The sequence below is a fragment of the Cetorhinus maximus genome, chromosome 12 (assembly GCF_964194155.1).
Source record: "Cetorhinus maximus chromosome 12, sCetMax3.hap1.1, whole genome shotgun sequence".
Taxonomy (NCBI): domain Eukaryota; kingdom Metazoa; phylum Chordata; class Chondrichthyes; order Lamniformes; family Cetorhinidae; genus Cetorhinus; species Cetorhinus maximus.
In genome coordinates this window covers 112,599,466-112,626,801 of record NC_135890.1, presented here as the reverse complement: position 1 = coordinate 112,626,801, position 27,336 = coordinate 112,599,466, and the positions used below count along the sequence as shown (strand labels likewise).

The following is a 27,336-nucleotide window of genomic DNA, read 5'->3' as shown; positions in this document are numbered from 1 at the left end:
TCACCTCTTCCAATGCCCTTCCTGAGGTCAATGCCATCAGTGACTGTCTCCCAATTCCAGTGTCAATGTCCACTATCTTCATATCTCGCTTGCAGATGTACTTGTAGCAATGGAATAGATTCCAAAGAGGTCGTGACCCAGTGGTCACTTCACCATACAGAAGATCTTTGGGTAGACAGCCATCATCCATCCGTTGAACAATTTGGTATAAGTAGTTGTGATTTAAATAGTGGTTTCCAGGAACATATCTACTACTTAAAAAAGGGTAGACCTATACTTGTATTTCTTCATACTAAGCCATATCTTCATGAATTTGCATTGTGCCCACTCTGAAACTTATTCTAATACTGCACAGAGTACTTTAATTGAGGTATTATTAAGGTTTCATGGCTCATCATTACCTCCTGATTTTTTTAAATCTACTTTCCCCCATGAGATATAACCTATAATCCTATTAACTCTTTTTCCAAACAGCCTGATCAATCTGAGATGCTGCCTTTAATGTCTTGTAAACCGATACCCCCAAACCACTCTGCACTTCCACAGAATCTTAATCCAGTGCACTGACATTAAGACAGCATTCAATAAAAATGCTCCATTGGCATTAGTTTACTTGTGCACTGGTTTTTTTGAGAGAGAATTGGGATGCAAATCGTACAACCTAAATTTATTTATGCACTCAGACAGAAGGAACCATCTTATTGGCCTCAACTGCATTGAAATCAGGTCTGGAGTAAACAGCAACTATATGCCCACTTTTACAATCGCTGCGTTTTAAAGAAAAGTTCAGCTGATTACCTTATTCTTTGCCTGGCTTGGCCAAGTATTTCATCATAACAGCATTAATGTCAACAGCCGCTGACCCCTCTTCAGTCCTTTTCTCTGTCTGTGTATTCAAGTTTTCATTTTCCATTACTCTAGCGGATGGTCGTTCACCTGTTGATCTGCGGAGGCCGGGACGGTTCTTGATGCTATCTGCACTTTTGTAAGAAATCGTTGAACCAGAGGATGAAGAGGAGTCAGACATGTTAGCAAGAGACTCCTTGTCTCCTTTAGTCATGCATGGCCTGACTGCCATAATCTTTCTTAATGGGGCCAAACTGGAAGTATTTTGGGAGGACAAATCGTCAATGTCAACAGTGAGAGGTCGAGGGTCTCGCTGGCTTTCCTGTGTTCTGCTTGTGGATGGAGACCTTCGAATTGCAGGAAGAATATCACTGTCATTATCATCATCCTTTCTCCGCTCATAGCTTAGGCTTGGAAGTTTCCAACTGGAATTCTCTCCTTCTGTATCGTCATTAGGAAGGCCACCGCATCGCTTGCTCTTGAATTCTATAGGCTGGCTGCTAAGAACCTCATCGATATCTTCTTCTATCGATAGCTCGAGCCGCTTCCGTTGAGACTTTGCCCTGGAGGGAATGGCTTCATCTGTTTCCTTCACAGGGAAGTTTGGCCTTTGAAAGGTGGCACCAGGACCATTATGAGGTTCAGCTAACGTCTCAAACGAAACACAACGATTTTTTTTGGTTGTGGCAAAAGATTCGGGTACTTCACTGCTGACGGGTAAAGACCTGAGACTGGCTGAACGGACTAGCCCTGACCCTCCTCGATGGCCGGCAGGATAACTTGGAGTCTCGGAGAGGCTCAGAGTCTCGAATCTCAGCAATGAGTCACCGTCGTCGTCTCTAACGGTTGGGCGTTTTCGAAGTGAGGAGATGCCTGCAGTCTGGTAAATAGGCAGAGGGGAACTGTCCTCCATCTGGGGACCATTCTGCTCTCGTTCACTGGCATGTTTTCTCCTTAGTTCCTCCACAAATTCAGACAAAGCCACTGAAGAACTGGGGGATTTCTCCTCTTCTGGAGAAGGCCTTCTTCTGAATAGAGCTGCAGGTCGGTCAGCTGCCACCATGTCGGGGCTCTTCTCAAACTCTCGACTTCTAAAGCTCTGCATGCTCGCTGAAGAGCCTGGCCTACTGATATCTTGATCCATACCGCCCCTGCCAAACCTGAGGAAAGAAAAGATTGGCAGATAATTTCAGTGGGCGAGTGTTCAAACAATTCAATATCTGTTCCTTAAAGGCGAAAGAAGGGGGGACATGTATTACTGTTTGTGATGCTACCTGGAACAAAAACAAAGCTTAGCATGCAGCAGGGGGACCGTTCCAATGACAGTAAATGCTGGCAGCCTGATAAAATGGCCATCAATATTACAATGAATTGGCTTAATTGGCCACCAAGTTCCAGTTAGTGAGCTGTTGGTGTTCCCATCACTGAGAATATTCCCTGGAGACATGAATGCATCAGGTTTCCCTCCCAATGCCTTCCACTGGCACCTGCCCCCATATTTTCATAAACCAATAATCAATCCAATCTAATCCTATCTATCTAATTCTTTCTAGCTGTCTGTCTGTCTATATCCCAGCCAACATTTTTATCCTTGGAATGGGATCCCTGTAATGCTGTTGTTAAATTGGTGAAATCACAGCGTTGGCATCATCAGCTTTGACCTTCAATCCAAGACCCAAGCAGGTCACCCTTTGATGCAATTTTCTTGCTAAACCAAACATTGTCTACCACTAAGATGATGATTCTTGTCTACAGCACTGGCAACCCATACCACAAGTAAAAGTTAAAGAATGGGCTCACACTTCCTATTGTTGTTGAATTGAAGTATTTGTTTCCACTATAACTCACTTGTTTCCACCATCTCTACTATTCAAGGCCTTTGTCTCACTCTGAGTGATATTTCTTTAAAAGCGCAGTTCCCTCAACTCCCCCCAAAAAAATGCTAAGATTGAAAGAGGTGTCGGGAATCAGTGGACACTGATTTAAGGCGAATGGCAAAAGAACCAGAGACGACTTTAGGAAAAAGGTTTCTGCGCAGTGAGTAGTTAGGATCTGGAATGCACTGCCTAAAGGAGGGAGCTTCTATCATGGCTTTCAAATGGGAATTCAAAAATTATTCGTGAAGAAAAAGTTTGCAGGGCTATGGGGTAAAGGCAGGGAATTGGAAATAGCTGAGTAGCTCTAACAGAGAATGGACACAGACCTGATGGGCCGAATGACCTCCTTCTCTATTGTATATATAATTGTATGATAACTAAAATAGTCAGATTATTGTCAATTGCCTGTCGATTTCCTGTCTTGTCTGTCGGAGTTAGAGGACACACGGAGAGGAGACTATGCCGGAGTGAGATGTAGGCAGAGTATATAGTTGGGCATTTGGTTCACTTGGGAATTCAGTGCAGAGCGGGCAAGTGGTCCTCCTTTTTTTCAGCCACCAGTAGTTGGTGAGCTTTCTTCCTTTGTCTCCAAGTTAGAAGAGCACCACATTCCATTACTTTCGCCGTGTAAATTATTAACACATTGACTAATTAAGCAAATAAGGTTGGACAGAAATGACAGGGCTGGTGGTGTACCATGGCTGCCAGCACGTGGGAATCTGTGGAATGCCCTGCAATCCCGAACAGCCATATCTACAGTGAGTGCCTGCAGCTTGAGCAACTTCGGCTCAGAGCCTAAGTTGTGGACACTGTGGGGCCTCAGGGAGGGAGTGTGACCTGGATACCTTGTTCCAGGCGGCAGTCACACCTCTTAGGTTAGGCAAAACTTTAGAGTTGGTCAATGGTCAGGGACAGGAGGGTGTGACTGCGAGTCAGACAGGTACGGGGAAACAGCATGTAGCGATGGAGGAGCCTCAGCCCCTAAATTTGTCCAAAAGGTATAAGGTGCTTGCTACTGATGTGGATGAGGAGAAGGGCTGCAAGGTGGATGAGCGGACTGGCCATGGCACCATGCTGAAGGATGCCATTCAAGTAGGGGGAGTGAAGAGGAATGTGGTAGTGATAGGAGACAGTATAGTCAGGAGGAAAGATACTATTCCCTGCTGTTGTAACTGGGAGCTCCGAAGGTTGTGTTGCCTGCTCAGTGCCAGGGTTAACATACGAACATACAAACTAGGAGCAGGAGTAAGCCATTCGGCCCCTCCAGCCTGTTCCGCCACTCAATAAGACCATGGCAGATCTGATTGTGGCCTCAACTCCACATTCTGCCTACCCCGATAACCTTTGACTGGCTTGTTAGTCAAGAATCTATCTACCTCTGCCTAAAAATATTCAATGACCCTGCCTCCCCTGCTCTCTGGGGAAGTGAGCTCCAAAGATTCACAACCCTCAGAGAGGAAAATTCTTCTCATCTCCATCTCAAATGGGAAATCCCTTATTTTTAAACTGCGTCCCTCTAGTTCTAGTCTCTCCCACAAGGGGAAACATCCTTTCAACATCCAGTTAAGGACATCTCCTTGTGGTTTGAGAGGAACTTGGAGTGGGAGGGGGAGGCTCCAGTTGTCATGGTCCACTGGGGAAACCAACGATGCAGGCAGAGTGAGGAATGATGTTCTGCTAAGAGAATTTGAGGAGTTAGGGACCAAATTAAAAACACAGAACATCAACCATCTCTGGATTGTTACCTGAGCCACATGCCAATTGGCATAGGGTTATGTAGATTAGAGAATTAAAAGCGTGGCTCAATGAATTGAGTGGGAAGAAAGGGTTTCAATTCACGGGGCACTGGCATCAGTACTCAGGGAAGAGGGAGCTATTCCTTTGGAATGGACTCCACTTGAACTAGGCTAGGACCAGCATCTGACCAATCATGGACTGGGCTTTAAATTAACCAGCTGGGGGAGAGGGTTTGGGTGAAGGGAGATTTAGAAATCCAAAGAGAAAGGTAGAGACAATGAAGGAGTATTTTAATGGGGGTAAAGACAAGCAGAATAGGACAGGACAGTCAGAGGGTTTAACAAAAGTTGTACAGCAGTGAATAAGGTCATTTCAGAAAATAGAAGTAAAAAATGAAAATTAAAGTTCTTTATCTGAATGCACAAAGCATCTGCAATAAGATGGATGAACTAGTGGCACAAATAGAGGTAAATGATTTGGACCTAATCGCCAATACAGAGGCATGGTTACAAGGTGATCAAGGTTTAAAAATTAATATTCCAGGCTACACAATATTTCAGAAAAACAGACAGAATGGCCATAGAGGTGGGGTAGCTCTAATAGTAAAGGATAACATGAGGACATTAGAAAGGGTCTGGCCTCAGGAGATATCTTGCTACCATTGTACAGGGCTTTGGTGAGACCACACCTGGAATTCTGTTCACATTTTGGTCTCCATGTCTAAGGGTGGATATAGTGCAGAATCCTGTGGAGGTGACAGGAGTCTCGGTCACCCGCTGGAGGTTTTCAGGAAGGCCTGCCACATCTGGCTCAGGCACTTGACATGCCAGCAACGGGCTTTCCCAGTGGTCAAGGACCCCATGGGTGTAAGGCCTGCCCATTGAGAGCTGCCAGCCAATCAGAGGGAGGCTGTGGCTGCTGGCGGCACTATACCCACCCACTGCCACGGATCGAGGAGGGACCCAGGCACAGGTGAGTGATGGTGGGAAGGGGGTAGAGGGGTGAGGGTCACAGGGGAGAGGGGGCTCAGTAGCAAGGGGGCAGGGGAGTGGCTCTCAGCAGGCCCACACCTTCCCAATGCCAGGTCACTGGATCAGCCAGTGAGTGCCTTTGAGTGAAAGACCCTCCCTGAAAGCTCGCAAGCAAACACAACATGGGGAGGCCCCAGCCGCCACTGGATTATTATCAGCAGCGGTGGGATGAGGCCCTTAAGTGGTCATTAGTTGCCCATTAAGGGCCTTAACTGGTGGCAGGGTGGGAAGGCCATTGCTCAGGCCTTCCCACCATGAGTTTAATCATGGTGGAGGCAGGAAGGTGGTGGGGACACCACCTCCCCCCCCCACCATTAAATGTTCTGCTCCCAAACTAGCCATGAGGAGAGGGTACACGATTCCACCCATACTTGCCTTGGGGGTGGCACGGTGAAGGTTCAGTAGATTTGTTCATGGGATGAGAGGGTTGTCCTATAGAGAGAGGCTGAGTAAGGTGAGCCCATGCTCTCTGGAGCTTAGAAGAATAAGAGGTGGTGTCATTGAAACACACAAGAGTCCAAAGGGAATTGACAGGGGGGGATGTTGAGAGGTTGTTTCCCCTGGCTGGGAGATCTAGGATACGGAGCACAGTCTCAGGATAAGGGGCCAATCATTTAGGACTGAGATGAAGAGCAATGTCTTCACTCAAAGGGTTGTGAATCTTTGGAATTCTCTATTCCAGAGGGTTGTGGTTGAGTATATTTAAGGCTGAGGTAGATAGACTTTTTTGATCACTCAGGGAATCATGGGATATGGGGAACAGTGTGAAAATGGATTGGAGGCAGAAGATCAGCCATGACTTTATTGAATGGTGGAGCAGGCTCGAGAGGCTGAATAGTTTATTCCTGCTCCCAATTCTTATGTTCCTATGTAAAGGGAAGAGGGGAGGGGTGGGGGTAACTGTTGACCTAATAGTAAATAAAATGCAGTGGAATGACTGATAGAAACTGCCAGCAGTGACAGCAGAGGAAGCAGAAAGTGGGGCAGAAAAATGGAGCAAGTATCTGATTTTATTTCTAATTATGGTCCTTGTGATAGAATAATCCAAAAAGAGTTTAGCAGAGGGATGAGAACCAATTGTAAATGCACCAGAACCTCAGGCGCCTGGCCCTGGCTGTAACTCTAAAGAGTCAGTCCGTGCAGCACTGAAATGATCAAACTAACGTGGCCTTGAAGTGCAGGCTGCCTGTAACTCCTGCATTAGTGAAGCTGGCGATGAAGCCGCAATATTTTTACTAACAAACCAGTAGGTGGATGAAATGGGAATAAAACTTTGAGGGACTAGCTCAGTTGCTGTAGGGACCTGGCATAGACATGACAGGACAAATGTCCCCCGTCTGTGCTGTGACTATATGTTTAACAGAAGTGTTGACTTGTCCCATCTCTTCACAGGTACGGATAGACCTGCTCTGTGTTCCCAACATTTTTATATAACAAATCTAGATTTGCTTATGGCTGCACGATCATTTACAGATCAGCTTCGCCAAGAGATGACATATATTACTATTAAAAATGAAAGAGCAGCCTCATAGAGTCGTTACAGCAAAGATGGAGGCCATTCGGCCCATCAAGTCCATGTCAGCTCTCTGTCGAGCAATCCAGTCAGTCCCATTCCCTCGCATCAGTAGGTACACTAGGCGAAGCCCTGATTCTAGATGTAACAGAATTACTGCTTTTTGAGGCTGAAAGGGACATCAAGGTTGAAAGAAAATTTCCCTTAAAAAAAAAACTGCAGTAACAAACTAAATGGAAAATAAGGGAATTGTAGCTTCAAAAAGCTGATAACGACAAGTCAATGTAAAAGCCAGTCTCTCTGCAGCTCTGCTACATTCAGGGACCTGTTCTGCAGGCACAGATGGCAAGCCTGACTGACATCGGATGGCCTGTAATCTGTGAAATTAAATCCAATTTCTCTCCTAGAAAAGTTTCAGGCTCTGGGCGCTCCCGCACTGTAGTAACCCAAACTTATCGTTCTACACAATGTTTTTATCCTAATCAGCAGGTAGGGTAAACTAATTTCAGCACCGTAACCTTGAAATAATTTTGAAGTAGGCTCATGCAGGCCACGTGCTACGTCTGCCTTTAGATCCTTGCACCAAATGTTTCGAAATCCTTCCTGTGCAAGATCTTGAGAGTGACTGACGGCACCATTCCCAGGTAGGAGTGGAAGGGTTCAAGATTTCCAGCACTAACACAGACTCCTGAGCTCTATTGTGAATGCTGCACAAGTCCCTCCTTCACGCCTTGCGTATCCGCCATCTTGGAAGCTCATGCCAGCAAGAGAGATTATGAGCAGAATTTTACGGTCCCCTGTCAGCGGGAAGGGGGAGGGGGCGCTGAAAATTCTGCCCATTAAGTAGGCATTTTGATAGAAACCACTCCTTTTAGTTATGTTTTCATCCCCCTCTTAAAATGCGTACTTTGGTTTAGCAAACCATTCGTTAAAGCAGCAACTTTAGATGCCGATCTAACAGGGATCAATGGAGCTCTTTTTTTCAGTTTGCCAGGGTTTCCAGTTGTGTTTGTTTGGAGGGTATTGATTTCGTCTCATCGACGTGCAGAACTGATTCAAACAGGGAAGTTCAAAGTTGAATGCAACCCGGGGCTGCAGTGACTGAAGCCCCCCACCGCACACACACACTCGGCTTCCCAGTGTGAGCCCTCGCTTCTCGCGCAACGTCATGGGTCAAAGGGGACTGAAGCGATACCTACCTAGAGCGGTGAAGACTGATGCTGTCAGCTGCCGATGCCCTGGATAGACTCCCAGCCACACTGCCTCCCAAAGTGGGTGATCGACCAGCGGACAATCCCAGCCATGACCTCGTCCCCACGCTAAGGTCGGCGCTCAGAAGGGATTGGCTGTCACTGCTTTCAACAGAAAAGGGAAGAAAGATATGGAACTACAATCAATGGCATTTATATGTTTGATCCAAGGCTACCTTCAACTTCACTCAGCAGGAGCGGTCTGGAACTAAAGAATGATAAAATACCAGCCAAGATCAAGCAGAATATTTACTCTGATGTGGAGAGATCATTCATTATTTCTGCAAGTCTGTATGTGGTGGTGGAAACAAATAACGGGGAAGTTAGGCCCCATACACACATTCAATAGGACAGTTTCCTAAGCATAAGCCAAAATATGAACGCTGGGATAAGGGATTGCACAGGAACACAAGAATTTCGAGCAGGAGTAGACCACTCAGCCCCTCAAGACTGCTGTCTGCCATTCGATAAGATCACAGCTGACCTGATTGTGACCTCCACTTTCCTGTCTGCCCCCCCTCACTTAACCCTTAATTCCCTTGTCGATCAAAATTCTATCTAACTCAGCCTTGAATATATTCAGTGACCCAGCCTCCGCTGCTCGCTGGGGGAGACAATTCCACGGACTAACAACCCTCTGAGGGAAAAAAACTCTCCTCATCCCAGTTTTAAATGGGGGACTCCTAATTTTTAAACCGCGTTACTCCTAGTTCTAGGCACCCCCCCACAAGGGGAAACATTCTCTCAGCAGCCACCCTGTCAACTCCCTTCAGGGTCTTACGGGCAGAATTTTTAGTTCGGCGTGTGGACGCGCGCCCAACCCGCTCGAGCGTGAAATAGCGCACGACGACATCGGGCGAGCATTCCAACGTCATTGTGCACTCGCGCAATGTTTAAGAGGCCTATTAAGGCCATCAAAGTTGTAATTGACAGAGACTTTTCATTGCCCGTCCAACGTTATGGTCGGCGGGTGGGTGAATCGGCCAGGCTGCCTTTGCATTTCTCAGGCAACCTCATCCACGGGCGGAATGAGGCTTCTGTTATTAAATTTAAAAAATAATAAAAAGGCAGGCGCAGGATTTTCATCTTGCATATGTTCAGGTAACTGAGTCTGATGCATCGGCATTTTTACCAGATTTTAAAATCTGCTTTTATTGCATTTAAATTCTTCAGTTCCCTGAGGCAGCTCTCAGCCTTCAGGGAGCTTTCATTCCGCGCTCCCCTGCGCTGGTCCTGGTTTCGCCCTCCTCCCGCCACCCCCACCCTGGAAGCGCTGGGCCTTTCAGCGGCGGGGGGGTGGTCGGAGGCTGATCGCGGTCAGGGGTCCGTTCCCCGAACGCTCCCAGACCCGCCAATCATGGGCGCCCGCAGGACTAAAAATCCCGCCCTATATGTTTCAATAAGGTCACCCCTCATCCTTCTAAACACCAATGGGTACAGGCCCAACCTACTCAACATTTCCTCATAAGGTAACCCCTTCATCCCAGGAACCAGTCAAGTGAAGCTTTCTGAATAGCTTCTAATGCAATTAAACCCTTTCTTAAGTAAGGAGACCAAAACTATACAAAGTTGAATTGACTGTAAATTTCTCACAACTAACTCAGACAGCGCTGGCTGCAATTCCCTCAAATATGTGAAATGGGGCTTATTAAAACATATGTGTGAGAGCCTGCCAATCCCCTTCCAAGGTTACCAATACAACACTCAAAGAAAACATATGTTCTTGGCAAGTCATTCCTAACACAGAACAGCATGGAAACCTTTCCTTAATGAAGCAAAACAAACAAGTGCTGAATGTTGGAAGTATAGGTAAGGACTGTTGGTATCTAAAAGGAGAAAGGATGGCTTAATGTGTCAGGCCGGAGTTGGTTGTCAGAACCTGGAAATGAACTGAACTGAGTGAAACATGAAAGGGTAAAAGCAAAATACTGTGGATGCTGTAAATCTAGAACAAAAACAAAAATACCTGGAAAAACTCAGCAAGTCTGACAGCATCTGTGGAGAGGAATACAGTTAACTTTTTGAGTCCGTATGACTCTTCATCAGAACTGAGGGAATATAGAAATGAGGTGAAATATAAGCTGGTAGAGGGGGGTGGAACAGGTAAAGCTGGATAGAGGGCCAGTGATAGGTGGAGACAAAGAAGAGATTGCCAAAGATGTCATAAGGGGGACTCTATCATGGTTCTGTGAGGGAGAGGAAGATGTGAGGGCGGTTGCGTGGGAGATGGGCCGGACACGGTTGAGAGCCCTGTCAACCACTGTGGGTGGAAAACCTCGGTTAAAGAAGAAGGAAAACATGCCAGAGGAACTGTTTTGGAAAGTGGCATCATCAGAACAGATGCAACGGAGGTGAAGGAACTGAGAGAATGGGATGGAGCCCTTACAGGAAGCGGGGTGTGAGGAGCTGTAGTCGAGGTAGCTGTGGGAGTTGGTAGGTTTGTAATGGATATTGGTGAAACATGAAAGGGGCCTGTTATCATCGTTGTGGGTCTTAGATATGGTAGATGTGGATCTGGATTTAGAGATAAGGCTGGAGGCTAGACTGTTGGTAAGCTTTACCTTTTAATGAGCATAAGGCTAACTATGTACAATGCGGACTTAGCATGAGGCTCTACATAGAACCATCTCTCTCCATGCTCTGTTATGTGATGTTACGTCACTGATGATGTAGACTATATATTAAGATATTTAACATTAACACTTTATACTACAAGGGGGAGGTGGGAGAAACAGGTGAAGGTCAAGCGAACAAACATGCTAACCAGGTTCACTGAATTCAACTGTGCAAGAGGCCATTCAGCCTTTCATGCCCATGCTAGCTCTCTCTCACTTAGTGCCATACCCCTGAATTTTCATGACTTGTTTTCAAAAAATATTTGAATATTTATCTATTTCCTTTTAAAAGCTCTTGTGTCTTCAATCATAGCTCAGTTTGTAATATAAATTACTCCTATGGAGAGCCAACACAGGCACAATGGGCTGAATGGCCTCCTCCTGTGCTGTAACTATTCTGTGATGTAAAAGATCCCATGGCACTATTTCAAAGAAGAGGAGGGGAGTTATCACCAATGTCCAGACCAATATTTATCTTCAATCAACATCACAAAAAGCAGGTTATCTGGTCACTATCACATTCCTGTTTGTGAGAACTTGCTTAGCACAAGTTGGCTGCCGGGTTTCCTACATTACAACAGTGGCTGCACTTCAAATCCTACTTCATTGGCTGTAAGGCCTTTTGAGTGTCCCGGTGTTTGTGAAAACATACTATAGAAATGCAAGTCTTTCTTTTTTATGCATTCTGCTCCCATACCCTGTTTCTACATTCAATGTTCCAACAAACCTAATGCATAAAAAAAAACATTCCTAGCCTATTCCTTTTGGTGGAAGCTTTAAATCTATAACTTCTGGTCGCTGACAAGTGAAAATAATCTTCCCCGATTAGCCTGCTGTGTATTTCCAGCATTTCGCATTTTCTTTTCATGTTTGTATTACATTGTACTTGCAAAACCTCCCCTTTCCAACTTGGTGATGTCCTACAATATAGACAATATAGAATCTAGGCCTCTTAGTAAAATGAGTGGCCTTTGTGTAAATCTAAAGAAAATAATTAGCATCCATTTATTTCCATTTAACTCAGCTCAGTTTGATCACCCAAGTGCCTACTTAAAAGGTAAAACACGGACCCCGTTATCATGTTGCAACGTGATAGATCGGGGTCCTTCACGGCATTTTATGTCTGGTTCTCTTCAGAATCAGGCCTGTATCAGGTCTATTGCTGAGTCATTCGTGCATTAGTGTGTTGTACCTCCTGCTCCTCATTTGGACAGTGTCCAGCCATGTAGCTTTTATGGGCAAGTTTATCCAGTTAGTACTAATTACAATAGAGGGATCTTAAAATCAATTTTGTTTACCAGACCAAAACCAGAGCCAGAAGAGCAGGAGCAATTAAATAAGGTTTTTAAGAGCTTGAGGGGGAGAGCAATTGAGGAATGAGAAGATAGGTTCGATTACAAAGAAAAGGGAAAATTAAAGTTAATGATACAGTAACTAGATGGTCTCCTGTTCTGTTGCTCATAATCAGTCAGTGTTTATATAAGGTTGGGTGTTACATTACGGATATTGGTTCATCAGCACTGTGGTGGTCCAGGGATCTGACAGCACTAGGAAGAAGCAATTTTAACTCTACCCAACCAGCCAAACCAGGCAGGTGGGCAATTAAAACATCCACAGGACTTACCAGGTGAGCTCCTGCTTTCTTCCCATAGGCTCCTTCCCCTCCCTCTCCCAGAATCATGAGAGGGTTCCCCGTCCACCCCACTAGGCTCCGTATTCAAAGAGCCTCCGCCATTTCCATCGGCTTCAGCACGATGATGCCATTATCAAACACATCTCCCCCTGCCCTCTCCTGTCGGCATTCCAAAGGGAATTGTTCCCTCCACCACCCCATGGTCCCCTCCTCAGTCACCCCCAGCACGCCCTCCAATTCCAATGGCACCTTTCCATGCAAGTGCAGGAGATGAAGCACTTGTCCTTTTACCTCATCTCCCCTCGCCTCCCAGTCAGGCCCCATTTGTGAGACTGGGTTGCTGAAACTGAAAAGCCTCCACCCTGTCAGTGAAACTCGGCTGAACAAAGGATTAAAAAAGGTGAAGATCATTTTGTCAGAAGTTTCATTGCGACTCTTAAGAGTTTCATAAACACTTCAAATGACAGGATGCCCTTTCTGCGCCCTTCTTGCTAAACCAAGGCAGGTTTATGTCATAACACTGATGTTTGAGTTATTTGAAAGCAAATTCGGAATGCAATACCATTATCTCGGTAGTGAAGCCAATTGTCTGGAAAGTAAGGTTTGAAAATCACCAAAAACACTGGGCTGCTCAGCAGTTTTCTACTTTGGAACCACTTCTCTACTTAAAGGCTAAAAACAAAATACTGCGGATGCTGGAAATCTGAAACAAAAACAGAAAATGCTGGAAAACCTCAGCAGGTCTGACAGCATCTGCGGAGAGGGAGGTTTTGGAAGGGGTACAGAAAAGAGAATTATAAGAATGTTTCCAGGTATGAGGGTTTACAGTTGTGTGGACTGGCTGGAGAAGTTGGGGTTGTTCCCCTTCAAGCAGATCAGGCCAAGAGGAGATTTGATAGAGGCGTTTAAAATCAATAAGCGTTCAAACAGTTTCCAATGGTTGAAAGGTCATTAACTGATGGGCACAGATCTAAAAGAACCAGAAGTAACATGAGGAAAAAATCTTGAACAGAATGAGTGGTTAGGATTTGGAGTGCGCTACCTGATAAGATACAGATTCAATCATAGCTTTCAAAGGGAATTGAATAAACACTTCAAGGAGAAAGAAATTGCAGGGATGTGGGGAGAGAACCAGTGAGTGGGGCTAAATGGATTGTTCCTCCACAGAGCCAGCACAGACTGGATGGGCCAAATGGCCTGCTTCTCTGCTGTATGATTCTAAAGAGAGTGAGAGATGCTGAATTCCAGATCCAGGAGCAATCCACAACAAAAGGGAACACATGATCACATATTACTTGAACCAATACCAGGAGGAAGCAAAGCACAGAAACCCATACATTCACCATGACTGAATTCAGCAACTTGCAAGAAAAGAAGATACTAAACCTCAAACCCAGGCTGTGGCTCAGCAAACTAGTTTTAATTCCCTTAAAGGGGATTCCTATGAATGAGATAAATATTTCGTCTGAAGGGAAAGGCAGAAACTTTCAGCCATTTACTGAAATGCATGCAATCTCAATTTGAAAAATGAACACGCAGAATTAAAATATAAGATTACTGAACACCTTCTGCCAAATCACTATTGCAAAGTTAAAATGAACTGAGTTATGGGATCGCTGCACAAACAGATTAAACATCACTTAATTCAGGCAGGGGTAAAAGATTGAAGCAGAAATCACACAATCTTCCAATGTTCTTATGCATGAGCAGTTTAGAGACTTTTGTAAGATGTTTGCAGAATGACTATTAAGAATGACTGACAGTGCAAGAGGAGTGATGGGCATGTATTCTTAAGCTCTGCACCAAACAGGCTGGTTAGAAGGATGTTGGTTAACCCGGAAGACATATCAATCATTAACATATACCCAGAACAATCAATCAATCAGGGAATAATGAACATCAAGGTGCACAAATATTGGGAGTTCAGTGTTACCATTTGTTCCACTTTAGATGAATTGAAGCATAACTTCAAACTAACAGTGGATAAAGCCTGCCACCTTTTGCTTTCATCGCAACCTTTCTCATCTGTTTTATCCATGCCTCTTGTGGTCATTGTTTCTTTGATGTTTCTTCTCTTGTCTCTCCTAACTTGCAAACCCACCACCTCACATGCAACTCATCCGCAAGAGATGTCAGACTATCTGTTCTAGTTCTCTCCCTGTAAGCTGATATAGTAATTTGCTGACATCTGTGAAACTTTGTTCTCCTTTATTTATTCATATCTGTAGTCTCATTTTTCCATCCTCCTACTCGAAAGGCTTAATATTAGATTCGGGCTAATTATAAAGTGCAGTACATCTTTACAAATCATTGATTGCATTGCTGCCTTAGCCTGTGCATAATTATCTGATTCAGATGAATATTTATGCTCTGAAGACAATGGAACGTAAAATAATATCTCATTTCAGCATTACTTGCACAATTGAGCAAAGCAGCATCCATCTTACTGGTTCAGATGACAAACACATGATTGAATGTTAATTATGGACTCCGCAGCACAACCCCGTAGCTCCCCCAGCCTTCTCTGTCTCTTACAGTTTATAAACTGTAAAGTTCAAACTTAACGTCAATTAACAGCTTCTCATCTAACCCATTTGGTCTCCTTTTTTTTTAAACTCGGCCTGTACAATGGCACTTGACCGAACCGGATGATGAAAGTGTTTAAGAATATTGGGTTAAAGTTCCTCTATTTTCCTCTTTCTCATCTTGGGTCTCATTGTTACAGAGATCACCTGCAAGCAAAAAGGGAATTGGCTAATCAAATTCTCACCCCCACCTCCCCGGCCACACCCCACCCCACCCCCAATGTTACTCCCTCTCCTCCCCTCCCCCACCTATTTTCAGCCACTGTCCAACATCAAACTGAGTTCAAGAAATTATATGCAAGAATGGAACGTCTAACCTCCATTCTGCCCACTCCATGCAGTCATGTACTGATATTTCAATGTAATCGGCCAGCCTGACAATTAGATGTGAAACTACTGTGCTAATTTTTAACCATGTATCCTCTTTAGTTCCATATCAACGACGGTCACTCCCATTGAGATGAAAACATTAGCTTAATATTAGATGAGGATTTCAGTTTAGGATTAGAATAGCTGGACATGCTGTTGGGGCTTACATTCCGAGGGAAATTTGTATAGTTTATTTTATGCTTCAAGCACAACAATCTTAACAGGCAACAGGCAGCTTGTTCTTACATATCTGTCCTTTCCAAATCTGCTCCCAAAGACATTCTCGCACTAGGAGAGAACAGAATTTGTCAAAATTCACCTGCACATTGATCCTCCTCCAATACAAAAGAACTGCCCATTTAATTAATCTTTCATTACCATTCTCTTCAATCTCTATGCTTAGAGTCTCTCAGGGCAAGATTACACGATTATTGCCTTTACTGGGGAAGGTTGGCACAACGGGCAACAGTTAATGAAGGGGAAAAGAATCATAATTCAGTCATCCATTTTAGCTGCAACATTTACCAATGATCACAGGAGAGGAGAAAACCATTACGCTGCCTGAATTTAACTCTAGATTCCAGGATTGAATTGCTGGTCAGGCTAAATTTAATCTTTCCTATGCATCCTCATGTTCTCTGTCATTTCAAATAAATGTAATTTACAACAAGTCAGAAATGCTGTACTCTCCAAGGCACTGAAATTTCAATGCAGCTATAATGCTAAAGAAACATTGTGTAAAAAGTGATATTGTACGTTTTGTGCTGGGTTCCTGTTGTATTGGCTATTTTGAGGGTGAGATGGTGATGTAGTGGTAATGTCATTGGGCTGATAACCCAGAGGCTCGGGCTAATGCTCTGGGGACATGGGTTCAAACCCCACCATGACAGCTGGTGGAATTTGAATTCAGTTTATAAATCTGGAATATAAAGCTAGTCTCAGTAATGGTGATTGTTGTAAAAATAACCAACTGGTTCATTAATGCCCTTCACGGAAGGAAATCTGCTGCCTTTACCTTGTCTGGGTGGCCTACATGTAACTCCAGGCCCACAGCAATGTGGTTGACTCTTAACTGCCCTCTGAAAGGGCCCATCAAGCCCTCGATTTCAAGGGCAATTAGGGATGGGCAACAAATGTTGTCAGTGACTCCCACATCCCAGGGATGAATAAAGAGTGCTAATCTGGTAGTTAAGTACAGTTTGAATGTGACCATTACAGGGATTTTTCTTAAAGTACTTCCCATCATGACATTCCCAAAGACTTTGGCTTGTTTAACTGTCGGATGATTGAATCTGGGGTTTTTTTGGCTCCAGGAACTGAACTGCTTTCACTACCTATTGGTCTGTATTTCTACCCAAGTCTGTAACCAAATACACTTTGTCGCTTTTTTGTTTTAGACTCAAGACATTACCTCTCAGCTTCATCATCACTTTCATCACTAGACTCCTCCTCCAAGACAGTCTGCAGGTCGGCAATCCGTTTTATTGATGTTTCGAGATCCGCTTGCAGGGTCTGTTTCATCGCCATCAGGCTCTCCACCTGAGATGCCTGCCAAGTTAAAAAAAAATATGCACACACTGAACATTACTAAGGCATGGCAGTTAAATGAATGATGAGCTATTCCCCATTTTAAGGGAGAATTTTCATCCTTGATATCTTTTCCAATATCTGTCAACTTTGTCTCATGACTGTGTAGTTCTACTAATACATCCAGAGAGTCAACTGCACGATGATACCTTGGCCGAGCTGTGCCAGAATTCCCTTCATTTAAGGTTTTAGATTTTAGTTTGGATACAATAATATGTTTGGTCTTTTCATCACCAGTGGTGACTCAACACTGTCACATTTCCTGATGTAAATCCAGTCCTGCAATTATAAATATTCACTAGTGCTATGCAGTGGATTTTGTCATGGCGCCAATGCTGAGTCACTAAAGTAATTTGAGCTGGCAAATGGGGTCAAGAGGGTGAGTAATGATGACACCTCTGTCATTGCATTTGTTACCACTCTGGAACTGTTGTGAGAGGTGGCTGAGTTGGTACTATTGATAGAGTTGATCAGCAGACACTTCTTAGGTGGGAGCTTTTAGTTTATTTACAAGGGTACTCAGCAACAACTACACATGTCCTTTCACTTCAAACTCTATCTCTACACTACTAACTACAGAGGTAGCCTGCGCTACTCTCCTATTGGGTACTAAAGATCATGTGATCTTCCTTAACAAGCATTATTCTTAAAGTATATTACACACTAAATAAAGCCATAATTACCATAGGAACCAATAACTTGTTACCTCTTTAAAGACTAATGACAGGATTTTGGATTGTGTTATAGAGTTGATCTTCAGGCAATGTTTCTAGGTGGAAACATTTAACTTTATTTACAAGACAGCAGCAGCAGCTACACCTGTGCATCAAACTCCATAACTAAAGAAGAGCTCCCCTGTAGCGGTTCCCTATGCTGCTAACTCATTGGTTTACACAGATCATGTGATCTTACAACACAGGATTATTCTTAAAGCTACAGTGCTACAGTTCCCAAAACTATAATTACTACATTCCTCCCCCTTTAACTTTTCTGTACATATTGTATTTACAAGGATATTTATCTCATGACATTACAATATTTACACAGGTCATGAAATTACAAATTCAGTCTTTCAGGTGGTTTCCTGATCCGTGTGGAACGTCGCAGCTCCACAACTTCAGATTCTTTTGTAGCAAACACATTTTCTGGAACTACATTAACACCAGGTACCTCATTAGGCACTTGCAGTTCAGTGTCTTCGATTCTGACAGAGACATTGGGCATGTCTGTCCTTGGTTGAGCAACTTCAACAGGAACCACTGTTTCAGTAATGATTACAGGTGGTGCATCATTTTGTTGGGGTATCTCTCTTTTTCTTAAATGATCCACATGCTTATGGGTGATCCGGCCCTCTTTACAGCACTTTACAGGTAACCACCTCGATCCTCCACTGAAATTCTTCACATATATTGCTTCTCCAACAGTAAATTGTTGCTCACAGCTATGCAAATCATGAGTCGCTTTTTGGTTCCCTTGACTTTTCTCCACCTTTCCCATCAAATTGGGAAGTATCAGGCTTAGTCTTGTCCGAAGACGGTGCCTCATCAGTAATTCTGCAGGTGTTGCTCCTGTCGTAGTGTGAGGGGTTGTTCTGTAGTGAAATAGAAAACCAGCAAGTTTGGTCTCCAACAATTCATCTGTTAATTTTTTCATTCCCGCCTTAAAAGTTTGCACTGCCCTTTCCTCCAGTCCGTTTGATGATGGATGGTACAATGCAGTCTTCATGTGGTTGATACCATTGAGGCTGATAAATCGTTGGAACTCAGCGCTCATAAAGGCAGTAACATTATCTGAAACGATTACCTCTGGCAACCTGTGGGTGGCGAAGCTCTGGTGTAGTTTTTCTATAGTAATGCTGGACATTGGTGATCATACCTCATAAACGTGTAACCACTTGGAATGAACATCTATAATCAGTAGAAACATGATCCCAAGGAAAGAACCGACATAGTCAATGTGCAATTGCATCCAGGGTCTACAAGGCCATTCCCATGGGTGTAATGGGGCTGCCTCCGGCAACTTTTGTAGCCGTTAACATTGCACACAATGTTTTACCACATTTTCAATATCGCCATCCATCCCCGGCCACCATAGATAACTCCGCACTATCATCTTCATCTGGGAGATCCCTGGATGGACACTGTGTAGCTCTACTAAAAGTGGTTCCCTTTCTTGTGCAAGAACTATTACCTGTGCACCCCATAATAGAATACCATCTTTACTGCTTATCTCGTGCCTTCGGTTGACAAATGGCTTCAATTCAGAGACTGGTTCCTGGGACCAATCATGCAACACTTGGTCTCTCGCTCGAGACAGGACTCGATCACGATTTATCCAGTTTCTAATCTGCCTGGCAGACTGGTGAGGAATCTAGAAAATTCATCACTAACACGAGTTCCTGTGGAACTGGGACATTTCCATCATTCTCTTGCAAAGGAAGGCGGCTCAGGGCATCGGCATTTGCTATATGAATCCCTGGTCTATATACAAAGGTATACTCATATACTGCCAAAATTAGGGCCCATCTTTGTATTCTTGCAGGAGCTATGGGAGGTATAGCCTTTTCCTTGCTAAACAGACCCAAAAGTGGTTTGTAGTCTAATACTATCGTGAAATGTCACCCGTGCACGTTTTGGTGGAATTTTTTTTACACCAAAAGTAATCGACAGACTTTTCGATCTGAGAACATCCTTTTTCAGCTATAGCCCTTTGTGGGTATTTATGGCTACGAATTCCCGGGAGGTGTTGTCCAGCTCCAGTTGCTGATGTGCATGATTCATGTCAAGCTTTGTATACGTTGTCCCTCCTGCTAGTATGGCATATAGGTCTTCAATCTTGGGAATATCAGTTTGGCTGCTCTGTTGGCCATTAGTTTATAGTCCCCACAGGTCTGGACGGTCTGGTCTGGTTTAAGGACAGGGACTATGGGTGCTGCCCACTCTGAGAACTGAACCGCTTGTATGACACCCAGCCTCTCTAGCCGGTTCAACTCAGCGGCAACCTTCTCTCTCAGGGCGTATGGCACCGGTCTTGCTTTCAAGAAGCGAGGAATTGTCTCTGGATCTACATAAACCTTGGCCTGTAGGCCTTGGATTTTTCCCAGTTCATCCTTGAAGACGGTGTCATTTTTTTTAGCAGCTCTGGCAGTCCCCCTGCTCTCAACTGGAAGATCTCGGATCAGTTTAATTTAATTTCCTTCAACCAATCCACATCCTAGAAGGTTTGGCCCTTCACCTTCTACCACTATCATTGGTAGCTGTGCCAATTGGTGTCTATAATGAACAGTTGCTCTGGCGATATCTTTTACTTGGATTCCTTCACCTGTGTATGTTTTCAACTTTGCAGATTTTTGTTCCAAATTTAATTGTTGATCACCTTTATTTAAATAGCTGAAAGTGTGTTCTCCTATTACAGTGGCACCCATGTCTACTTCCATTTTTAAGGGAAGTAGACATGGGTGTGGGCGGGCTTGGCGGGAGTGGGCGGGCTCGGCGGGAGTGGGCGGGCTTGGTGGGAGTGGGTGGGGTTGGCGGGAGTGGGCGGGCTTGGTGGGAGTGGGCGGGGTTGGCGGGAGTAGGCGGCTCGGCAGGAGTGGCGGGAGTGGGCGGGCTCAGCGGGAGTGGGTGGAGCAAGTGCAAGTTCATGCACTTGCTCTATAATAAATATTGGCTCTGTCTTCCCAACTTTCATGTTGAATAATGAATAAATGTCAGAATTGGTTGTTTCTGGCTCTTCTACACTATAGACTTCATTGGACTTCGATTGTTGTTTGGAAGCCTGTTTACATCTCGCTTTGCAATGTCTCATTGTGTGTCCACTTATGTGACAAAAATAATATTCTACATTTTTAAATTGCCAATCGCTAGAAGACTGATTGTTTCCACGTCAAATAAACTTATTTTTCCATTTGGTTGCTAAGTTGTCTCCTCTCATTTTTCGGTTAGCGGGGGCTGCTTCCTGCTTCGCGGTGGAGTCCCGGCTTCTCACGCCTCTTTCGGCTGCCACCCGACTAGGAGAATGGCACCATGTTGCGCCCCTTGAATTGCTTGTGAGTCCCTTACATCGCTTTCCATCATCAGCGCTATTTCTAACGCTTTCTCAAAATCAAGATTCGTTTCAGTCACCAATTTATGCTGAAGAGTGTCACCCTGCTCGCCTCGGGGAGCATGCCGTGCCTCAGGGAGATCGAAGCGCTCAGGTGAGAGAGCATTGTCCCCGACTCTCCCTCCTCCCCCTGCCCGCACAGGTAGCACTCTACCGCTTGCGTCTTACGCTGGGCGGGCCTTAATTGGCCCGCCCGCGTAAAACGACGGCACGGGGCCGATTGCGTGCAGCGGTCAGCTCCATGACCACCCCCACCCACTCCCGCCAAGCCCGCCCACTCCCGCCAACCCCGCCCACTCCCACCAAGCCCGCCCACTCCCGCCAACCCCGCCCACTCCCACCAAGACCGCCCACCGACTGAAAAATTCAGGCCCTACAATTTAATTCGAAGTTTGACAGCCGCCAGTGCCCCAGATTCGACCGCTAGAAGACTGATTGTTTCCTCGTCAGATACAGTTATTTTTCGGTTGCTGAGCTGTTTCTTCTCATTTTTCGGTTAACGGGGGCTGTTTCCCACTTCACAGCGGAGTCCCGTTTTCTCGCGCCACTTTCCGGCCGCCTGTTCCCGCTCGGCTAGGCGAACGATCTCTGAGCATGTCATTCAGGGCTTCACCGAAATCACAATATTCCGTTAGGTGTTTTAACTTCACCATGTGGGTGGCACTTGTCTCCCCCAGGGCTCTATTTTGTGAATTGAACCTGGACCTCTGCATGGTGACTGAGGGCTTGGGTTGAAAATGTCCCTTAATGAAGTCTCCTAATTCACTGAAAGTCTTCGAATCTGGGGCACTGGGGGCCGAGAAGCTTCGAATTAAACTGTAGGGCTTTGAATTTTTCAGGCAGCGGGTGGGCTTGGCGGGAGTGGGCAGGGGTGGTCATGGAGCTGACTGCCGCCCGCGATCGGCTTTGCGCGGCCATTTAATGTGGGTGGGCCAATAAAGGCCCACCCTGCATAAGATGCGAGCGGCAGTGCTACCTGTGCGGGCAGGGGGAGGAGGGAGAGTCGGGGACAATGCTCTTTCGCTTGAGCGCTTTAATCTCCCTGAGGCACGGAGCTGCCTCAGGGAGGTTGAAGCGCTTTTGAAATAAACAAATAAATGGATCGAAAATTTAATTAAGCATGTCCCTTCATGCGACTGGGTCACGTGAGATGGGTCATGTTTTCCTATTTTGTAAAAAAATTTTATTGAATTCGTAAAGCCTTTAGGAGGCCTCATTCTGCTCGTGGATGAGGTTTCCTAAAAATCGTGAAGGCCGCTTGGCCGTTTCGCCTGCCCCGCCAGCCTTAAGGATGGACGGGCAGCGTCAACGATGACCTTAATTACTTCCTTAATGACCTTAATAGGCCATTTAAATATCGGCGGGCACGCAACCGACTCCGGCGCGCACCCACCAAACAAAATATCGTGAGACAGTGCGATGACATCGGGACACACGCCCAACCTCATCGCACGTTATTTTATGTACCGGCGTGTCGGGCCCGCCCCCGCACTCCGACTGAAAAATTCAGGCCTAGGTCCTGCTCCCACAAATACTCAGGAGCATCGCTCTCCTCTTTTCCTCTCCCGTGATTTCATTTGCTTGAAAAAAGAACACAAGACGTTCTATATATTGAGGCCAATCGTCTGTGGCTGGCTCAAAGGGATTGCTTCTGCCAAACGGTGGCACTTTGGATGAGTATATCTTCTTTTATTTTTAACAAACTTAGATACTCACAATTGCTGGGCAAGGTACAACACCGAATCTGATTTATCCTCATCGCCAGTTTGTTTTAGAGTTGATCCTCGGACAACTTTTCTTAGTGGAAACATTTAACTTTGTTTACAAGACAGCAGCAGCAACTACACGCTTCATAATGCACTGTTAGCCCATTGGTTTACACAGATCATGTGATCTTACAACTCAGAATTATTTTTAAAGCTACAGTCCCACATTTCCCAAAACTATAATTACTACAGATTGGGACTCCAACGTCGGGCTCAAAGGAACGTCACAAACCCGCATTGTGTGAGGAAAAGTCGCCAGGCAGTGATTTTCCCCAGATTGACTGGGCTCGTTGTCCCATTAAGAACGGTGACTGAACTTTCGAAGTGAGAGGGACAATCTGAAACCCTCCAGTTCAACCAGGGTGCCATCGTAACATCGGAAGAAGCAGTAATCTGTCTTTTCGGGTAGGACGGAGGGCGTCTGAATCCTGAGGTGTCCTCTCTCCGGCTTTTTAAATTTTTAAAGTAAAAATGGAATCAGCACTGGGGGAGCCTCCATTGGCCTTAGCTGTGGCCAGGCAGGTCTGGAGTCTTCAAGGCCTACCTGGCACGCTAGTCCCACAGCTTGGCACCAGGAGGCCACATCCAGGCAGTTGGCCTAATCCCTGACACCTCCAGGGCCCAGAGGCCGACTGGGAGAATTTTCCGGTCAACCTCTGACAAAAGGCTTTGACAGGTCTTTAATTCCACTCAGTTGGTTACCCATCACTTGCGGGCAAATTGCCCTGCCTCCAGGAAACTGGCCCCGGGGCGTGGGATGGTGCCAGAAAACATGTAAGCCGGCCTGCAGTGCAATTTTTGGCCCCACTGAGGGACAAAAAATTCTGCCCTAAATCTTTCTTTACCTTGTGGTGGGCATTTTTTTGTCTTTGTTATAAGAAGGAAAGGAGAGTTTTGCTACTTACAGGCGAGCTCATTCTGACTGAGGGTGCAATCGGAGCAGTTACCCAGGGAACATCTCTCAATTTTCCCGTTCGTTGACTTTGATGCGATGGAATGTTAAGGGAGACATATAACAGGCAGTCGCTCCAACATTGGCCATCTTACAGTGTCATTCAACATCCAAATGATTTCTGCTCTCTCCCTGAAGCAAACCCAGATCAAAGAGTATGATGCACAGGTGCAGAGCAAGGCTTTTTCCTGCACTGCCCTGCAATATGGTTTATTCACAGCCTTCAATCCATTTCCCTGTCCCCCGATGTTTCCCACACCGAGCTTCCTCTCCCCGAGTGAGATCGGTAACTATTGCTGTGGAGGCTGCCCAAAGAGTTACATTTTATGTAGGGCCCATGCAGCAGAAGCACACAGAATCTTTCAGCTTATCCTTTTGAAACTGGGTTCTAATATGCGTCCCAGAGTTTAAAAAGGCAGGAGAGCTGGTATCCGGTTACCAAATTGTACACCAAATCCCACACATCGGCCAAGAAACCTCAAAACGATGCTGATCAACTTTGGCAGTTCAAATTAAGTGGCTCCTACTTGACCCTTTGGAGGAGATCACACATGCTAGGCCTGTAAAATATAAAATGATGCTGGTATTGGGAGCAGCTGTGATAAGTTTGGTCTGTTCAAGGCTCAGTATAATGCATTTCTATTAAGCCTTAATAATGTTTAATCAGCTCCCTCTGTGTCAATGGTATTTGCAGTTTGAAAATGAATTTAAGCTTGACTCATTGGTAACAATATACACAGTTTATAATTAGCTCTGTGAGACATCTAATAATGGGCTGGTTCTCGACAATTGTTGGCCTTTGTAATAAGAGAGAGTGTGGAATGATGCTTGAATATTGATCCTTGTCTTCTTTACGAATCACTGGTTAGGCCTTAGCCGGAGCATTGTGTCTAATTGTAGGCTGAGTTTAGGAAAGGCATCTTACGAAAATGATACCAGGGATGGATGAGGGACTTCAGTTACGTGGTGAAACTGGCAAAGCTGGAATTGTTCTCCTTACAGCAACAAAGGTTAAGAAAGATTTAATAGAGGCTGTCACAGACCAATGAGGAGAAAATGATTGCACTACCAGAGGACACAGATTTAAGGGAACTGGTAAAAGAGCCGGAGATGTGATGAGGAGAATTTGTTTTTAACACAGTGAGGTTCTATGATTTGGATTATGCTGCCTGAAAGGGCGGTGGAAGCATATTCAAATAGTAATTTTCAAAAGGGAATCGGATAAATACTTGAAGGGGGTAAAAGTGCAGGGCAAGGGGGAAAGGTCAGTGGAGTGGGAATATTTGGATAGCTCTGTCAAAGAGCTGGCACAGGTACAATGGGCCAAATGGCCTCCTTCTGAGATATATGAACCTATGATTTATAGACTCGATGAAGGAAAGAATTACAATTGAAAGCCACATTTTATTTGGTTATTTTTATAAGTACAAATCTCTTGAAAGGGCAAATAAACCCAAATAGTGAGGACATCCAATGCAGGGAGGTGCAAAACATGAGTCCATTAATATAGCCAAGTATTCAAATAGAGAATTCAGAGGAAATCTCTTTCCTCAGAGAGTGGTTAGAATGTGGAACTCACTACCAGAGGGAGTAGTTGAGGTGAGTAGTATAGGTGCATTTAAGAGGAAGCTAGATAAACACATCAGCGAGAAAGGAATAGAGGGTTATCCAAATAGAGTTTGATGAGGGAGGATGGGAGGAGGCTCAAGTGGAGCATGAACACCAGCATGGACTAGATGGGCTGAAAGGCCTGTTCTGTGCTGTAAGTTCTAGGTGATCCTTTATCAGGTAAACATCAGGGGAACTGATTCATACATGACAGCTTGAGGAAGCAGGATAAGTGGAACAGATGGAGGCATGTTGTTGCCGTTTTCCCCCTTAAGAGAATCAGGTGAACAATAAAGGAATGCAGAAAGGAGCTCTTCTAAAGTGAAAGCATACATAAAAAACAAAGTGAAGCAGAAGATCTGTCAGTCAGTTTGAGAATGAGATAAGCAGCAGTCTAGTTATGTGACAGAGCACAGTCAAAGCTGGAGTGCTGAGATTAATGACTACATCCAATGATGTTTGAATAGGAGAGCTGAACTAACATTCATAGATACGACCCTTAACCTGAGATGTCTACGTTTTGCATGTTGTATATAAGTTCCCTCAGACAATGACACTTCACAACAACTCAAAGCCTCATTGTCTGAATAATAGTGTTCAAAAAAAAGGTCAACCTCTTTCCCGGTGGCTTGGATAGTAAATGCACTACCCCAGCAATGCCATGAGATGTTTCCACTTACTGGTGAAGCTAGGAGCCATACATATAAAATGGTAACTAATACATCAAATAGGGAATTCAGGAGAAACCTCTTTACCCAAAGAGTGGTTAGAATGTGGGACTCACAACCACAAGGTGTGGTTGAGATGAATAGCAAAGTTGCATTGAAACAGCAGTTGGATAAAACATGGGTGGGAAAGGATTAGAAGGAGATGATATAGTTAGATGAAGAGGGGTGAGCATAAATACTGACATGAATCTAATGGGCTGAATGGCCTGTTTTTAATGCTTTAGATTAATTCCATAAAGCATTGCCTGCATCATTTGTAAGTCTTGAGTTTAGAATCACAAAGTAACTCAACGTGACCCCTTAAAAAAACCTTCAGGTGTTTGACTGCATGTTGAATTTATCCTGGGTATGTAGCCACTGGACCCCAGCCTCTTGTCTATATTAACAATAAATTCCCACTGGTAACATTGTGAAACTGCCTCTGTAACAGTGAATGGATGAAGTGAATCCACTTGTATTAAATCCGGAATATGTCGGGGGATGGGGGTTGGCGTGTGGGATTTGGAGGCAAGTTGAAGTCTAGTTTGAAATTTAAAATTGTTTGTGTGTTTTTCCTTACTTCCCACCAACCCACAATCCCCTCCTGTCCTTGGAGTCAAACCCTTCCCCTCACACCCCTCTCCACCCAAATTGTGTTTGAATTACACTTGATGAGTTTGCCATCTCAGTGAGTAGTAGGCTCTAGGCAATGATAATAATCGCAGCCCTGTCAGAAACAGAAAACCAGACACACACTATTTGAAAACTACACCTGCACTTTCGCACTTCCCCATGTAAACACTAACTAATGATTCATTGTCTTAGCTGACAAACTTGTATCTCAAAGAGTAATGAAGGGGACACAGTGGGAGGGAGTGCTGCAGGAGTGTAGGAAAATCACCAACTTCACAGCCTTCCACTATTCTGAGCAGCTCTGAAAACCTCTCCGAGTGATGTATTAATAACAGTGAAACATCTGAAAAATAAATAGGCACTCACACGGGGATCAGCTTTTCCAATATGAATAGCGAGGAGATGTGACTTATGACAGTGAGTAATGGCAGTTTTCTCTCAACTATAAAAGAATCCTGTATATTTGTTACAGCGATACCCCCAGGCACAGTCCTACTTTCAATGGTAGTGCTGTAATATAAAC

The 27,336-nt window shown here is 44.8% G+C and overlaps 1 protein-coding gene across 1 annotated transcript in view; it reads right to left on the bottom strand.

The window, feature by feature from the left end:
• Positions 1-27,336, bottom strand: part of LOC144687882 (unconventional myosin-XVIIIb-like) — a 284,738-nt gene that overhangs the window by 4,396 nt on the left and 253,006 nt on the right. Inside the window, exons 38-41 of the mRNA XM_078554448.1 lie at positions 16,868-17,004; positions 15,703-15,744; positions 8,204-8,359; positions 799-2,006 (exon numbers count right to left, since the gene is read on the bottom strand). Of these exons, the coding sequence (XP_078410574.1) occupies positions 800-2,006; positions 8,204-8,359; positions 15,703-15,744; positions 16,868-17,004 (1,542 nt within the window). The 3' untranslated portion in view covers position 799. The remainder of the gene's footprint in view (positions 1-798; positions 2,007-8,203; positions 8,360-15,702; positions 15,745-16,867; positions 17,005-27,336) is intronic.